Genomic DNA, 17,175 nt, shown 5'->3' with positions numbered 1-17,175 from the left:
CTTCGATCGCGCAGAGTATTTACTTTAATAAGATCTAATCCCTTATACGGCTTTCTAATAATTATAATTACGCCTTCCTTACGTAGTTTAACTACTAGCTCGAAATCGGCTTTCTTTTTTACTATATAAAAAGTATTAATTACCTCGTTATTAGTAATAAATTGCCGCGTTAGTGCTTATTATCGTAGTCTCCCGCGACGTATTAGTGCCCTTTTAGTAATTTCCTCTTTCTCGTCGTCTATTAGTACTGTTATAACGATTTCGTCGAGGATAATTTCTTATACCTCTGCCGCGGGTTATATAGCTTCCCCTAGCTCTTCTTCTTCTTATAGGCTAGAAATTACCTCGATGGGATCTATATAATATAATCTAACTACTATAATTAATACTTCGAGTAGCTAGTCACAATCTCTTATAACTACGTAAGAACGCTCGTTAACGGAAATTAATTTATATAGCCTAGCCTATTATTAAGTAATTTTGCGCTATACTCGTATATCCGAATTTAGGGGTATATTTAAATTAACCCCTATATCGGGCCTATTGCGCGTAATAATTGCTTTATTAACTTACCTTTTTACGCTTACCTCGCGCAGTACCCGTATTACTTTTTTAACTACTTAAGCTCGCTAGCTTATATCTAGCGACGGTAGCGAGGCTAAGGTCGTTCTTAAATATACTCTAAATACTAAAAGCGTTAGTATGAGCCCGTTAGGCCCTATAATATCGTTATAGCATTTAAGTGCCGTCTAGAGGCATTCGTTATTATTAGAATCGGGATTTTCTTCTTTAATGATTTTGAACGCTCTTTTTAACTATTAATGCGCCCTTTTTACCTTTCTAATACTATAGTGCGCTTCGACGGGCACGACTTTTAACTATATACCGTAGGCCGTCGCATTTTCTTTAAATTTTACTAACTTAAAACTAGTATTAGCGTCAGTTCTAATATCGTCTAGCGGTCCCTAGTATATATCGATCTAGCTTTTTCGTAGAGCTGCCCATACTATTTTTATTTATAGATCCCGTAGGAATTGCCCTACTTAAAATAATATAGCCTCGTTAATTATATATAGGACCGGTTAACTATTTAAGTAGAAAATATCGACGACGATCTCCTAATTAAAGTTAAGCTTATTACGTAATTTAAATTTGAATCTGCGTAGGCTCTGCGTATTTATTTAGTATTAGTAATATACTTTCGTTAGCTACTCTAGCGCCCCTATTTTAATATTATTATTACCCGAATGCTTTAGGAGGTTATATAGCCTCGTAACTAACGGGTAGCTAAATCTCCGGTATAGTCGTCTAAGCTTACTTTTTATTAAGTAATTAATCGACTTCGTATCGTTAATAAGCTTTATAAACGCGTGCCCCTATTGTCGTTCGACTATTTCGAAGTGCTTATAGCTAGAGATTCTGTTCCTCGTATTATTAAATATAATACCTAGTCGATCTATGTCTTTTAGATATAGGAGAAATGGGGTATTAACGGGTAGGATATAGAAAGTTATTGTTCCGAAGTACGTCTTTATTTTTATTATACTTAGGGCGACGATTTCCTCGCTTAGGCCGAAGCTAATCCTCGTAATACCCGCTATCGACGTATTAAGCGTTATTAGTACGATTTTCTATAGCGCCTAGAATTGCCCTTTTCCTCTTATTAACTATTACGATGCCCTAGTATTTAGGATAATCCTATAGAAATTGTCTAGGCCGTACCTTTTGTTCGCGTAGAATGCCTATACAAGCTTAGTATTTAAGTAATCTAGGTAGTATAAAAAGGACCCCTCTAGCTACCCCTAGAATTACTTAGTACCCTATCTCTTTTTTTTAGATATTAAGAGAATAGAATTCTGCGCTATTAGATTCGTCCTTTTACTTACCTCCGTATCCGTCGTCTAAGGGACCTTCCCTTACTATCCGTAGATAAAAGCCTACTTATTAAGGGCTTTTACTACCTTTTATTCGTTTAGCCTCGTATATCCTCCCGAGGCTAACGGGGCAAAGAAAGAGTAGTTAATATCGTCGACTTCGTCGTAATCTAATTCGTTAGTATAAGGGGTGAGATTTTCTTTATTTTCCGAATCTCCTATAGGGTGCGGGTACTTTAGGCTACTAAATTAGCTACTTTTGCTAAGTTCCGTACCCCCAGATCTACCCTTATATATAATAAAGAATTAGTTAAATTAATGAGGGCTAGTTTTGCTATTTACTACCCTCGATTTTTTATATTATTCGTACGATTTAGTACGCTCTTCCTCGGAGTGGTTACTTAACTAATATCTATTTTTTTTATAAATAAAACACTGCTTCTTCTATTACCCTGCTCGCGAGTTAAATTTTTGCCTATTTAACGAATCTAGGATTCCCTGTTAGTAATTGCCGTACCTAGCTTCTTTTTTTTTCTTATTATACGTTCGGTTAACTTAATGCTATTAGTAAGGGCCGTCGTATACCTAGAAGTAGGTTTAGCGCGGTATTCTTACCTTAATATTAAAGCTAGATTTTAGCCTCGAGTAGAGCGTCTCGTAGTTTTCGGGTACTTAGTATAGAGTTATTTTCGCTTCTAAAACGCGCTAGACTGCGGTATAGAGATATTCGACTTTTTACTCGTTAGTCCCCTTATTTAGCTAGGTTTTCGCTAGCTTATTAATTCGATCGATAAGCTCTTCGAGGATTTCTACTCGCAATTTGCCCTCTATTATCCTAGCTATAGATATAAAAGAAATCGCTCGTAGCTTAAATAGGAGCTCTAAGTTCTTATTATAGGTCTCGAAGCGGCTTCGGATTACGTTAATTATACTAAAAAAGTCGTTTTGATCGAGATTACGTACCGCTTCGTAGTAGTAATTAGAGGCTTTGCTTACGAGTACGATATTAACTACCGAATAGTATTAGTATTCCCTAATTCCGACTTTTTTATAATAATCGTAAAATATCGTTAGGGTTTTTTATAAGACCTTATACTTCCCCCCAGAGTATAATTTCTTTTTTAGGAAGATCTTTTTAAGGTCTATGAACTACCTCATATTTACTACTAGATTTTTAGTATTTATATACGATCCCTGCGTCGCTGCGTACTATTAGTAACTTCGAGTAGTTTGCCTCTTTTCTTACTAGCCGATTAGTACCGAATTTCGTATTAGTAGCGGCGACGAGCTATAAATCGAAATAGGCGGAATTATCGATTATCGTACTTTTAGTACTATATTTTACCTCTATATATCCTTTTATAACGATAGATTACCGTTAGTAATTATAAGAAGGAAATCTGGGTCGTTTACCCTTTTTCTGAATTTGTTAAAGCGATTATACGCCCTATTGATTTGTGCTTAGGTCTATATTACGAATTCCTCCTCTATAATCGTCGTTACTAGGATTTCGTAAAGTTCTTGCGATTATAATTGCGCTAGTAGTACCCCTCGCTTATAAAAGAATCTATTAACCGCTTTTATAATTCCTAGGCTTATGCTTACGAACTATTTATCTAGCTAATAGCTAAGGTCGTCTACGATCTCGTAAAATAGGGGTTGCCCCTATAGCCCCTTTTTCTCGTAAACCTTAGTTAAATAGATTAATACTACGTTAATTTACTTGCCGTTAAGCTAATCCGCGATTCTATATATCTACGTCCCCTAATAGTCCGGGTTAATATTTACCTACTTATAAAGGATTGGGATTCTATTTAGGATCGGGTTTCGTCCTCTTCTTCCTTACCCTAACTCGCTAAAGGTCGTACTCTAGCTTATGCCCGTATTAATAATTACTAGCGTGTTTAATTTTAATAGGGATATATCTAATCCGCGCGCCGGTTATAGTAAATCCGTGCTTTTGCTACTTAACGAATTTATTGGGGTTTAAGAGATTCCCGCTTCTTTTTACTATCTTACTACTACTCTCGTTTTTATTATTTCTAGTAATTACTACTACCTTTTTAAATTGCTAACTATCGTACTTACTAAGATCCTCTTTTTTATTTAGTATAAAAGGGTAGGTTCTGGTAGTTCTTTTTAATAATAGTAGCGGTAGACGTTTATATTACCGTAATAAGATGTGGTAATTAGTCTTAGGATCTTTATTAGTTACCGATTTCTTAAAATTAGTAATCTTATGCTATAAGCTAGTATAAAAAGAAGCCTTTTAGCGGCCCTTTAAAAGATTCTTTTCTTTTCTCTTAGATCCTCGTCTTTTTAGCCTTTTTTTAGGCTAATAATAACTTTAGCGGGAGGTCGTAGGACTACTTTAGGGTAGCTACCTTCTTCTTAAGTTAATCTCCGAGATCCGTAATACTCTTAACTCAATACTATTAGGACCTCTAAATCCCCTCCTCCCTCGTTAGACCGTCCCCTATATTATATTCTTAAGTAATACCCAGGGGGTAGTTAAGGGAGCTACGAGGAGGTTATTTAGATTGCGGGCTTAAGGGCGTACCCATAAGATCCCCGTAATAATAAACTTTTTTATATACTATAGATCTCTTAGCTTAATAACTTCTATAGAGTTACTTTTATTACTAAATAAGAATGTTTATATTTAGAGATCCCCTTTTTTAATTACGTAGTGCTCTTTTATACCGTATTATTAAGCCCGTTCGTTACGCTAGTTAATTAAGCGGGTAGTCGTCGTATAGGGAATTCCTTTTACCGATTTAGCTAGTTAATTTCTAATTGCGGGCCGGCTGCGGAAAAGTTATTTAGTAAAAAGGCTACTTAAAGCGACGGTAAAAAACTAATTACTTAAGCGGTTCTGTTAATTAATATAGTTTAACGTAATAGACGTCGACCTCTTATAAGTAGTAAAGGGCTACGATTACTTAATTCCGTGCGGTATTTAAAAATCGCCCCCTTTTTCGTCTATTTCCGTAAGGTTAATTAGTATAAATCTCTTATCCCGTGCGGTATTAGGAGGTCGTCTCTTTTACGTAGCGAGATACCTTACCGATCTATAATAGTAGAATTTAATTACTAATTAGTATTAGTATCCTTATTATAAGGTAGTTAGTTCGAACCGTAGTTAATAAAGAGATTAATTAAACTATTTAGATATCTGCGTAGGTATAAAAAGGAGGTTCTAACCGTAGGTTAGGCTGGCTACGATAATCGTAAATAGGGCCCCTAATTAGCCCCTGCGCAGTCGGCTGTATGCCGCGGTCGAATTGGACTTCTAATCCGATAGAAATACTTGCTTGTCCGTAGTGTAGGCAGGACTGCTAATCTGGCCCTTGTCCTTCGTTAAAGTTAAGTCTTTGATATGAGTGAGAACTATATTAGCTGGCTTCCCGTCGTATTGCCTGTCCTGGCGACCCCGTTGAGGTGCGATATGTGAAGACAAGCCTGCGTAAATGATGATGTTATCTTCTCTTGTGTGCTCATCCACACGAAGGCCGCGGATAACGAAGAATCCGTGCCCATTGTGCAACTCATATGAGAGCTTTCGAAGCTCGGGATGAAGCTTGGGCAGGGGAAATTTTTCCAGATTGATGTGGCCGAGCGGCAAATTCAGCGCTTCGTGGATAGATCAGCTCTAGGTTGCTATCTTGCGGGTTGCATGTGAGGTAATCCATCATACCTCTGAAGTGAGAGAGCGCTGCGTCAAGTTCGTCAAGCTGTTCTGTTGTGAGGGCATATGTCCAATCATACTCGTTGGCTAGTGTTGCTCCCTCCCAGACCATATCGCTCGTGAACTTCTGCGGAAGGCCCTCAGGGAGGCTTTTGGGAAGACCAGGCTCCTGAACTCGGCGCGCAGTCCGAGCCTGAAACTTCTGATAGTCTGGAGCATACTGGATGTCCGGCTGCACTGGACGGGTCAAAGTGACGGTGGCCATAGTGGTATACAAGGTGTGCCAGATGTCTTCTGCGACGGCTGAAAGCACAGAAACTCTGCCCTATCTGAAGATGCTGCTCAATCGTCTGGTCAACGCTGAGTTAGTTCGTTAGCTCTGGTGAGATTGAACCTCGTACCTTGTGCCTAGACAGCAGATATCAATACCGCTGGCTGTTCCGGTTTCGCTGCGGTGATGGCGACATTGCTCTCCCGAATGTCGTGCCGCGGAGAAAGTGGAGTAATCAATGCTTGTTGAAATGGCTCACGAATAGCCGATCGTCTGATGACCACCACTATCGCCCCTCACGTGAAAGTATAGGAACACTCGAAGTAGTGGATTCCTATTACCTATTCCAGTAGACATGCATGACTTTTCATTAACAGTTGAGTACAGGCGTTGGGGCCTAGAGAATAGTATACCTCAATTCAGACTGATTACCGCTGCCTATAAACGACAGTACCTACTCCGATGACACAAGAGGATTCGCTGTCAAATACTTGGTACACAAAGGGGCGCAATTTCACTTTGACTTTGCGTTGTTGTTCCTCCTCCACTCCTCGCCCATTTCCTCCACCTCCCTGTTCGCCTTCAGAATTTGATCGCGGGCCCCCGGCCAAGCCTTCCGGCCCCGCCCCGTCTCGAAAAGCCGGTAGACCGCCGGTGAATCGGCACCGTCCATGAGCAAGTTGTAGAACTTTCGGTCGCTCCACCAAAGCTTCCAGGCCTCCATACTGAAACAGCCAACCCTCTCCGTTACCCCGGTTCCTGCAACCTGGTTCAACCATGTGTAGGTGTCGCTGCCGAACATCCTAAACCCCAGGTGGGGTAGCGGCCCGCGTCCAAGAGTATCCACAACGGTGTCGTAGTGTCTGTTGATGTCTTTTGTCATCAAGTCGGGGGAGGGAAGAGGGACTTTTCCGCTCCAGAGGCTAGCGAGCGCCATCGTGACGAGGTCATTGAACACAAATGGCGCCTTCAGAATGAAGAAGTGGCCGATGAACGCAAGTGATTCAGGATACTCCTCTGACAGAAACCCTCGATACAAGCGAGCGAATTGGACATGAGGGTCCTTGAATCGAGTTGCGTTGATGCGCTCAAAATGATCGGGAGCTTTTGCAGGGTCGGTAGGGTCACCTGGGCCTTTGATGACCGAGAAATCGTACTCATACCCCGTGCAGATGATGATGGCATCAATATCGTCTAGAACTGTACCATCTGTGAAAGTGACCGACTTGGGCCCAGTAACTCCCTTCACCCCAGGAACAGTACGAGTGATACCGTCCCTCAAGTTCTCAGCGAGGTCATTTGATAGAACCGGAATCCGATGCTCTGCGCTTGCGAGAACCCGGGGAGCCACAAACGACGGATGTTTGCTGAGCCAGGGATATGCTTTCCTTCGGGCGCTATCCAAAGCGTTGGTGAAGAACATGGCGCAAGCCCTAGGCCACCAATCACCTAGACTTCGGAAGAATGTGAGGGCACGGCGCGTCATGCTGTGGTCAAAAGCGTTACCCCGGACCATTTTTGGGACCTGTGATCGCATTCAGAACCATACCCTTACAAGCTAGAATCACATTCGAGAGTCCGGCAACTTACCAGATAGAACTGCTGACGATGACTGATTGTGATTGAGCGAGCGTTTGCCTTCTTGAGAAACGACTGCGTGTCAGCACTTGTAGCCCCAATCCCGATAAGCAAAACATTTTTGCCCGAGTATCGGTATGGGTCCTTGAATTCAATAGAGTGCTTGGCCTCTCCCTCGAACTTTTCAATGCCTTTGATATCTGGCATCATTGGAGTGTTGACGATTCCAGTGGCCAGCACAACTCGATCGAACACATGCTTCTGAAGGCCAGTCTCCATGCCTGGGAGTGTGTTATGCGTATGTATGACCCATTTCCCGTTGACATCATCTCGTTCTACTTTGCTGACTTTGGTGGAGAACTTGATATGAGGCAGAAGGTCAAATTCCTTTGCGTAAGCTTCGAGGTATCGTTCAATACTTTTCGCAGTGGGGTGTGTTGCATCATCTAAGGCCACATGGCAACGTTAGCAACGATCATACCCATGCGGTGTAGGTGAAGTATTTTACCATCCGTGAAGGGGAAGTCTGTGATGTGCGCCTAATATTTGCATGAGTATCTGACGTCACTAATGCAGAAAAGTCAAGCCTTGCTCACCATCTGTTTTGAGGTGTTGAAAGATGTCATTGGAAGTGCGGTGACTTGATCTGGTCTGGGTGAGAAGTGCCATAGCCCACCGAGGTGATCATTTTGCTCAAACGCGGTCACTTCTAGGTCTTGCTCCTTGAGGTTCTTTATTGCGAGAAGTCCCAATGCCCCGGTGCCGACAACGCCGACTTGGCCACCCACGGGCTTCGAGTCGTCGTTCGCCATGTGGAGGAGAGAAAGGTCTTTCGTGATGCTGAGGAGGAAAAGCGGAAATGTCTCCAATTGTGTTCCCCAAATGCTTCCAATTTACAGAGTGCAGGTAGGAAGGGCACATCCTCTTATCAGGTTGAAATATCGCCTACCTTTGCAAGCTATTAGAGATACTTAATGCCACGCTAACCCGGCGGAGACATTTAATCTGACATCAGCACAGCCCGGTGAGATTTACCCGTCGTTGATTGGGGATCTTCACCAAGCGGAGGATTGAGAAGGAATCCACCCACCTCGGGAGATCCCAACGTGCAAATCAGCTCTACTCCCTGGCCTGAGCTGCCCAGCTGGAGCTACAAGGTATAGGAAAGTGATGGGAGACCAGTGCGCCACGGGTTTTAGTGCAGTGCAAGTAGGATTTCCGTCCATTATCGTGTAGGTAGGGTGTGCCATGATCATTGGCGTTATGCCTAGAGCATCGGTAAAGCTTTGTCCAAATGGCATCAAATAAATGACCAAGTCCCAAAGTAGATCCAAGCTAGCTTGACGTTTGCCATGTTCCGCATACTTGCTGTTTCTCAGTACCTATGTTGCAACAGTTGGAGAGAGCAGATTCTGCCAAACTCGGTGTAGACACTCCATAGACGACTGATGAAACCAGGCCCTTCACGACATTGGTAAAAAACTCGTCGACTTCAGGTCGGGCAGTGGACAAAATCAGAAGCATTTGGGGAATGCTTTCCTCTATCGACGTTATGACGAGAACTCTTTAGGGGGGCTTGCAGTCAGCCGGTTGCAGCTTGGGCTGGCTGAGGTGGTAAACCTCTTGTCAGTTGCACGTAATTACTCTCGCACCACCGAAGTAGAACCCAGTATTTGGAAAAAGTCATTGGCATTGATTTTCTAAGTCCGGTTGACTGAAATGGCTACAGCATCTATATCTGGCACCAAGAAACCAACGCGGAAATCATCCCGAGCAAGGCGGATGTTGGCCCGAACTGACCAAAGCCCGACAAAGTGGTTCCCGCCGATAGATCCACATTCGACTGTTGGTTGGTTGTGACTCACAATTTGGGGTGTTAATGCACGGTTGGGGAAGTCTCTCTTAACTAACTATGAACTCCGTACCGGTGTTGACGGAGAGGGGTCCGCCCCAACCACATTCATCGCAGCATTTTGCTCCTCTCATTTACATGTCAGAAGTAGTTCTAAAGCGCAGACTTCAAGCCAATTGAAAGCTATGGCATCTGCTATCATGGATCACCCCGTGGTGGGCTTGTTGAAGTCGCTCATGTCAATCGTGAGCACCAGCGAACTTGAGGAAAGCATTGGTGTCTTCCTAGAACATCATCTTCATTCGCTTGGATACACCGTCGAGCGAATACCCATTTCACCAGAATCGTCTCGCCATAATGTCTACGCATACCTTGGCTCTTCACGCAAGACACGGGTGCTTCTCACAGCCCATATGGACACTGTACCACCGCATATTCCGCTAACGATCGACGGGGATATCATCCGGGGAAGAGGCTCGTCCGACGACCTTGGCCCGTTGGCAGCCGAGATCTTAGCTGCAGAAGAACTGAGAAAGGAAGCCAAGATACAGGAGGAAGGAGATATTGCCTTGTTGTTTGTTGTCGGTGAAGAAAACGGCGGTCACGGAATGATCGCTGCGAATGACATGGGCTTAAAGTGGGAATCTGGCATTTTTGCTGAACCGACTGAGAGCAAACTTGCAAAAGGTCACAAGGGGCAGGTGGCATTTGAAGTGATCGCCAACGGCGTCGCTTGGTAAGTCAACCCTTCTCAACCGCGAAGAGATCGTATTCATCCAAAAGCACTACTAAAGCCAAGATGTAGTCACTCAGGATACCCCCATCTCGGCAAAAGCGCAACTTCTGCATTGCTGGCGGTGTTGAATGACCTCTCCGCAGCAGCTTGGCCCGAATCCGACCTGCTCGGCCCTTCCACCTTCAACATCGGAACTATCGAGGGAGGCGAGAAACATAACATCGTCGCTCCGTCAGCCAAGGCACTATGCGAGGTTCGCATGGTTTCCGACCTGCCCGGCATCAAGACCAAGGTTGCCGAGATCGTTTCACGACACCCAGACGTGGAGTTGAAGTTTGTTTTTGAGTACCCCGAAGCGCTACTGCAGTGGGAGATTGACGGCTTTGATGCGGCTCCCGTGGCTTTCGGGACTGACGTACCTCGACTCAAGGCGGAGTACTGCGACAACAGGGTGCTGTACGGTCCAGGGTCTATCCTGGTAGCTCACGGGCCCGACGAGTTCATCCGTGTGCCGGAGTTGATTGAAAGCATAGAGGGATACAAAAAGTTGGTGCTTCACTTTCTCAAGTAGGAAAATTGAAGGCCGAAACATTACTCCTGAGGCGTGTGGGGTAACGTGAGACAATGTTGTCGGTTGACTGTGGAACAAAGGGGGAAAGGTTTGATACTCGCGATGTGCTCGTGTTGACAGCCGAGTGGGATGTGACCGGGGTGTTCGTCTCAACTGCACCCTGACATCGTCTCATCTCGACCAAAAGAATTGATCGCTCCTTTTAAGCTTGAATTGCCCAAAGTCACATTAAAAGCCCGATGGACCTTTCATCGTTGGAATACCGTCACGTCACTTTCTGCAAGCGGGCTTTTCATTTCACAAACAAAAACATTTCATCGCTCCTGGCTGGCCAGATTTAAGCATACCAGTACCTTACATCACAACGCCTTCATTCAACTTGGTAATTCTTGCAGCTCTCCAAGCACCACCTTCAAGATGAAGTTCTCCCTTATCATCGTTGCTCTCGGCAGCTTCATGGCATCCGCCATTGCTGCACCGGCCAAAAGTGTTCCGGCCAAGGATAATAGCGGAGGCAGAGTCGTACTTGATGGTGCTCAGTGCAGTCCCGTTCAGGGACGTCTAGTGTGTGATGATGGTTTCGGCAACACATTGTAAGAACATCGACCCACTAGACGAGAAGTGCCTTTGAACTTTCCTCTAACCAACTTATTTCCATCAGCTTCGCGGACGACCCTTTCTCGTCATAGTGCACAATAATCAGGCAGCAAACATGTTTTCCAACGGGCACTCATTATCTGCAATCCCACGGACACGCTCTTCACGCGCCGATTTGGGATACTGAATTCCTAGCTTCCCCGCAGGATGAGCTCATGGAGTGGTAGCGCCAACAATTAGTGCCACGGCAGTGGTGGTTAGCGACTAAATACAGGCAATTAAGCGAGTGTCCGCATGCGAACTCTGGAGAATTGCGAGTCGAGGAATGAGAAAATTGACCACTCACGCTGAATATTGGCGCTTTGCAATCCTCAAGGTGATGTGAACAGACGTGGATGCATGCGTCATGGATCCAATGGGTCACGAAGTCTCCGAGGTGAGGGAGTGCATATAAGCAATAGTCATTTTGACTTACTGCCCCAAAACGCGTTGTGCCCCGTGAGCTCTCACTTGAGAACAGCAGCAGGTCTAGTTTAAGCTTTCAGCAGCCATGATTTCTCTCAAGTTGACATTGGTCGCAACTCTGGCTAGTCTTTTTCCAGCGAGAGCGCAGAACCTCATCTTTGATTCAGGACGAAGTGGTCCGTCCCTCGAAGTCGTTCATCTGTACAACGACCAGTGGCCCACGGGTAATGTCACAAAGTCAAGAAAACTCGCGCATTACGCTCATATACTTGAATAGGCGTTGCCGTATCGTCAACTGGACGGAGATTTTCAAATTACCCCGGTGGTCTGGACCCAAATAACACAAATGATGGTACCAACGGCAAGTACACGGTTGCCGAACTCTTTGAAAACAATATCGAGAAGCCGTACCCAAGTGCTGAGTTCAACAATCCACCTGGCGGCGCAATCAACTTCACCACTACTCCTCCAACGGGCGCGAACTACAAGAACTACCTGATTGGGGTTCAAAGCGTGGTCATTGACAGTGCGGATCGCCTTTGGATTTTAGATACTGGCAGGGTCTTGACACCTCAGGGCGTTCTCGTCCCTGCCAGCGTCGGTGGCGCAAAGCTAGTCGGCGTCAATCTGACCACAAATTCGGTCATCAAAACTATCGTCTTTCCCAATACTGTCGCCTACCCGGATACATACCTGAACGACGTGCGATTTGACCTGGATCCTAGTCTAACCAGCAGCGGGGAAGGTGTTGCTTACATCACGGACTCTTCGAGCGAGGGCCGGACAGGCTTGATCGTCGTCGATCTCGGATCTGGTGAATCGTGGAGGCACCTTGACGGAAGTCCTTACGTGCAAGGCGACCGACAATTTCTCGCATTTGTCTGGGGCCGCGAGCTCTACGCGAACCAGGCAGGCAATCGAGCCGGTCATTTGACCTTTGGTGCTGATGGCATCGCTCTCGGCAAAGATGGCAAGACATTGTACTTTGGTGGCGTTGGCAACCGATACCTGTACAGCATCCCCACGGAACGTCTACGAGACAATGGTCCAACATCAGAGATACGAGCTCAAGCAGCAGTTGTGACGGAGAGTCAGAGGGGTCTTTCTGACGGCTTTGAGACGGACACGAATGGATTCATTTACCACGGGAATTTCGAGCAAAACGCAATCAACTTCTTCAACCCCGAGAATGGGACTGATCAGGTATTTTTGCGAGATCCGAGAATCAACTGGGCCGACACGGTAAGCTCCAGCTGTTTCTAAATTCCATCATGGACATATTTGGTTGACTGAGGCGGAATTCAAGTTCTCTGTTGCCACAGATGGCTATATCTACTTCACAAACAATCAGCTGGCGTTCGGCCCGGCGGTCTATCCCGGGACAGACACAAGACAGCGTCCTTTTGGGTTGCTGAGGGCTAAGCTTCCGAACAATGGCACCAAGGTTGGGTCTAAGATGTAGATGAAGATGAACTAGTTATGGAAAATGTGAGTAGGGGCGAAGAACCCAGTGTTAGTATATCGAGCTTGGTCCCGGGCATGCATCAAAATTCATCCTAGTTGAGGCAATGTGTCGTGGCCAAGCGAGAACATGGTACACTTTGACAATCGTTGAACTGAGTTCTACAGGTCCCTCCGTGACCCAGGACTTCTAAGTTGAGCGGGATGTTAGTGTTGGTTCTCGGGGCAAGCACCATTCCCAGTTTGTAGAAACTCCGACCTATCCGTCGCTGTCATATGTACACCTGACATGGCCGGCACGACTTTTGAACGGTATTGAATTAGCCCATGACTTGAAAGCGTGTTCCATTCGCGAAGTAATCAAAAGTGTGCAATGAGCGGGCAGTTACACGGAAGCCCCGACGAAATCACTAATGATGATTTGACATTCACACAACGCCGGGAAAGCTCACAATCAAAATTCCGTGCTTCGTGACGTACGCAAACCGGGCCTTAGCCCAGATCAATGACTTCTATTCCAGTATCTCTATGTCTGACGAAGTCATTCCATTCAACATATCCCTCTCCAAGCTCAGTGCCACGCCCAGACTATTGACAGTTTGCTCCTCCAACGACGTTATGACACTTCTGACTGCCGCAGTCCATGTACTAGAGAAAGGGTAAGCATCTGGTACTGACGACTTTGGATAAGATTGCTCACATCGAAGACGTTGTTTCTTGCAAGGTTACAGAATTTGATTCTGTTGCCGTCACAAACTTGGAGCTCGGTACCGACGCAGGACTGGGCGGATGCAACCGCAGCAAAGAAGAAGGAAATTGCCGTAATGAATTTCATGGTTGCGACAGAGGCCAAACGCTGACGCTTGGTTGAGAGATTTGATGTACCTGATTACGATTCCGTTGCGTGTTGCAGATATCTCAGGAGCACTCGGGTGTTCGCGAAGTCGTTGCTAAAGTTGGGAACACGCAAAGCAGGTCGAGTTCCGGCGCGTCACTGGCTTTTTATCACGCTCCATTTTCCCCCTTTTCTACGGAGTACTCTTTAAACATACAATTCCCCGTGAAAGCTTCTTGACTCAGTATGATGAGTCTGTGCAGTCTCTGGTACAACAAGCTGGATGGGTTTTGTGCAAATATGTAGTGGACTACACACTTTATTAAGGTTTCCGACTAAATCTAAAACATCAGCCCGTTATTTTTTACCGCGGCGAGTCCGCGATCTCAGTTGGCACTTGCATATAAGAGGAGTCACATTAGCCACGTGCACAAATCTGTACCATGACATGCGTCCAGACTATCAACACCAGTATGAATCAGTCCGGTGAGGACATGTCTGTGCTCGTGGAATCTGAGATTTGCGGATTTTGTACACAATTATCAGCCGAGAGCAATTACACGATTCCACATCGCACCACGGCAGGAGAAACGCTGGGCGCGGAAGACTTTACATTAATATTTAAGGATTGTGTATTTGTACATGTATGTTGTACAGGGAGTATTTAACATTATCATAATGAGTGTCTAGTTTTGGATCCCTTCTCTATGCTTCGTATCATATGCCTCGGTGTATCGTATCGTCAAATCAATAGTCGCTAAAATCAATGAATGCAATTTTTGTATGAGATTTTTCAAAGCCACTTAGTAGGTGTAAACCTGCTCGGGGCCGAGGTTGCCGAACTGTCCGGAGCCAAAGGGGCTGGAGGGAGCAGTGGTGACAGGCTTGCCGTTGATGTCAGAGACACCGAACCATGCAAGCTCCTTGCCGTTGACGACGGTGACGACGGCGAAAGCAGGGGCGGGGTTGGCAACGTAGCCCCAAGAGACCTTGAAGTTGGAGCCGGAAGTGCAGGGCTGGTCGGACCAGCTCTCGGTGGCCGCATTGGAGCCGGGCATGCGGATGACGGTGCAGCGCTCGGTCTTTCCGTCAGCCTCGATGGCGAAGTTGTAGTCGCAGCCGTCGTTCTTCTCGCCGCAGTAGCGAATCATGTCCTTGATCGTCCACTTCTTGCCCTCGACTGCCTTGGGGTTGGGGTAGGCGGGGGCGCTTCCGCCGGATCCGGAGGTGGGTGCGGGAGTGGGCACAGCGGTGGCGGACAAGGTCGGGTAGGTGAAGTAGGAGGAGGGGCAGGAACCGGGGTGAGCAGGGTTGCAGCCACCCGGGATTCCGGAGATGGAAGTGAAGGTTGGCGCGGGAGCGGCGGTAGCAGTGGCAGTAGTGTAGGTGAAGTAGGAGGAGGGGCAAGATCCGGGATGAGCCGGGTTGCAGCCGCCGGGGATGCCGGTAGAGGTGGGCTTAGGGAGGTTGGCTGTCGCGGAGGCACAGTACTCGCGGTTGCGAGCGTTATCCTCACCGACGCAGGCCGTCAAAGTGCATGAGCAGGCAACCTCTGGGGTACCAGCGGCGATGCAGGCCTTGTAGGCGTCCTGGCAGGCGTCCTGGCGGGCATTGAGAGGAGCCGCGACGGCGGCGGAGGCCATGGCCAAAGCGAAGACGATCTTGTTCATCATATTGATTGAAGGTAAGATGAATGTGATTGAAAGATGCCGAGGATGTCAATTGTAGATATGAATGGGTGTAGATAAAATGGAGGTTAATGATGTTGCTGATGTTGTTGATGAAGCTGAGTGTGATGAGGAGGATTACAACATTTCAGCAGCGATGTTGCAATGGTTATATACAGGTTACTCGAGGCATCGTAAGACTCTCAAAGTCGATCTCTCCGCCTCTCTTCTGGAGAGAAACTTCAACATCTCGTGTTCGCCTGTGTGCGAGAGGCTCGTCAGTGGAGCCGAAAGGGCGGGAAAATTGTTCTAAGTTGTTCGTATTGACTAGCAACCCACCTCGCCTTAGCCGTTCGCCCCGGCAACTAACCCGTTAAAGTTGACAGCTCAATATCTCCACGGTCCTCATGATCTCATGGCTCAGCTAGCGTCTGGAGGACCCCATAGGTATTTGTGGCAGGGGCTTAACAACCCATCGGGCTGTCTTTCAGTTCCCAACCAGGCCGAACCTCACCAGAATGGGAAGAGGCTCTTTGAAGACAGAGTTTGTTTGACGTCAGAAACATGCTGAAAATAGACCCTGGCTTTCCAGCTTGGGACGCGGCGAGGAAGCGTGCCAATCAGCCCACTAGGGACCCTCTTGTCTTTGACCAAGGCCGGGTTAGTCGGTTGCTGCCGAACGGCCGATCAATCCAGCTCCGCTGTCCGCCAGCCTCTTGGCCCGGGTCGTTGAACCGAAGGAAAGAAAATGCTAACCGTGAAGCTCTGCCCAACCATTGATTTTGCCTCCCTCCCCCACGAGTCAAGCTATGCTACGTTGCTCCCCGAGAACCAAGAATAGCCGAGACTAACCTTAGGGTCGGGACTACTCCGCAAGCCCCTTCTCTATGTAAAAGGCTGAATACCTTCGGCTTTTGACTTCACCCAACTAGAGACATCGGGTCTCACATTAGCTCAGCAGTGCCGAACTGGCTTGGCAGAGTCATCAAGGAAAATGGTTTTCGCTTATCACCATCTGGTTTTCCATTTGCATTCTTCGGTTTAAAGTGGAGACACTAGACCAGACGCTGTCATCGACCTTGCAGAAGCGTCTCGTGCTTCAAAAAGTCTCATCGAGAACGTTTGTAGCAAAGGCGAATTTTTCTGGGGGTTTGCCGAATAATTTTGCTAGACGAGGTATGAGGGGATTTTGTATCACGATTTCGTACCTCGTATTGATCGTCACCTCACATCGTATTCGCTTTGACAGCTAGAAGTTAGCATACGGAACGTGGCAAGGCCTTCTGGCGTCTCTTGCAATGTGTTTTTATTAGGTAGTCATTCCAATAACATCAACGCGTCTTTGGATATTGGGCAACCTGGAATATGATGTAGCTTTGTCGCATGATGTCACGATGTCTCACCAATACGTCCAGGTACCACTTGCCAGGGCATTTCTTTTCTTCAAATATCCTCTCTTATTGATTAATTTTCACAACGGATGATGCATTATGTCTGTAAAATCAACCCAATTGGATGTTGAGTATTGACTCCGTAAGGTAGTCGGCGCCGTTTCTGAGGCCGTCGACAACACGGCGTAG

General features: G+C 46.2%; 7 protein-coding genes across 7 annotated transcripts; 3 read left to right on the top strand and 4 right to left on the bottom strand.

The window, feature by feature from the left end:
• Window positions 1-5,166: 5,166 nt before the first annotated feature.
• CLUP02_09588 (TfdA family Taurine catabolism dioxygenase TauD) lies at window positions 5,167-5,827 on the bottom strand (the record flags this gene model as incomplete). Its single annotated transcript, XM_049288566.1, has 2 exons — window positions 5,167-5,507; window positions 5,572-5,827. 2 exons carry the CDS (start codon window positions 5,825-5,827, stop codon window positions 5,167-5,169), a joined length of 597 nt encoding a protein of 198 aa, XP_049145710.1.
• A 520-nt stretch (window positions 5,828-6,347) lies between these two features.
• Window positions 6,348-8,223, bottom strand: CLUP02_09587 (uncharacterized protein; the record flags this gene model as incomplete). Its single annotated transcript, XM_049288565.1, has 4 exons — window positions 6,348-7,358; window positions 7,424-7,857; window positions 7,920-7,950; window positions 8,008-8,223. 4 exons carry the CDS (start codon window positions 8,221-8,223, stop codon window positions 6,348-6,350), a joined length of 1,692 nt encoding a protein of 563 aa, XP_049145709.1.
• Window positions 8,224-9,448: 1,225 nt separating this feature from the next.
• CLUP02_09586 (uncharacterized protein) lies at window positions 9,449-10,570 on the top strand (the record flags this gene model as incomplete). The annotated part of the gene is made up of 2 exons (XM_049288564.1): window positions 9,449-9,999; window positions 10,069-10,570. 2 exons carry the CDS (start codon window positions 9,449-9,451, stop codon window positions 10,568-10,570), a joined length of 1,053 nt encoding a protein of 350 aa, XP_049145708.1.
• A 417-nt stretch (window positions 10,571-10,987) lies between these two features.
• CLUP02_09585 (major royal jelly protein) lies at window positions 10,988-13,094 on the top strand (the record flags this gene model as incomplete). The annotated part of the gene is made up of 5 exons (XM_049288563.1): window positions 10,988-11,163; window positions 11,232-11,252; window positions 11,759-11,808; window positions 11,910-12,874; window positions 12,984-13,094. 5 exons carry the CDS (start codon window positions 10,988-10,990, stop codon window positions 13,092-13,094), a joined length of 1,323 nt encoding a protein of 440 aa, XP_049145707.1.
• A 587-nt stretch (window positions 13,095-13,681) lies between these two features.
• CLUP02_09584 (protein kinase) lies at window positions 13,682-13,928 on the bottom strand (the record flags this gene model as incomplete). The annotated part of the gene is made up of 2 exons (XM_049288562.1): window positions 13,682-13,741; window positions 13,794-13,928. The coding sequence occupies 2 exons, from the start codon at window positions 13,926-13,928 to the stop codon at window positions 13,682-13,684; spliced, it is 195 nt and encodes a 64-aa protein (XP_049145706.1).
• An 803-nt stretch (window positions 13,929-14,731) lies between these two features.
• Window positions 14,732-15,601, bottom strand: CLUP02_09583 (uncharacterized protein; the record flags this gene model as incomplete). Its single annotated transcript, XM_049288561.1, has 1 exon — window positions 14,732-15,601. One exon carries the CDS (start codon window positions 15,599-15,601, stop codon window positions 14,732-14,734), a length of 870 nt encoding a protein of 289 aa, XP_049145705.1.
• Window positions 15,602-15,677: 76 nt separating this feature from the next.
• CLUP02_09582 (uncharacterized protein) lies at window positions 15,678-17,175 on the top strand (the record flags this gene model as incomplete). Its single annotated transcript, XM_049288560.1, has 8 exons — window positions 15,678-15,872; window positions 15,945-16,139; window positions 16,173-16,298; window positions 16,359-16,411; window positions 16,528-16,592; window positions 16,660-16,715; window positions 16,909-17,010; window positions 17,134-17,175. 8 exons carry the CDS (start codon window positions 15,678-15,680, stop codon window positions 17,173-17,175), a joined length of 834 nt encoding a protein of 277 aa, XP_049145704.1.

This window comes from Colletotrichum lupini, chromosome 5 (assembly GCF_023278565.1).
Source record: "Colletotrichum lupini chromosome 5, complete sequence".
Classification (NCBI taxonomy): Eukaryota; Fungi; Ascomycota; class Sordariomycetes; order Glomerellales; family Glomerellaceae; genus Colletotrichum; species Colletotrichum lupini.
The sequence above is the reverse complement of the archived record's forward strand: the minus strand, read 5'-3'. Positions and strand labels throughout refer to the sequence as shown.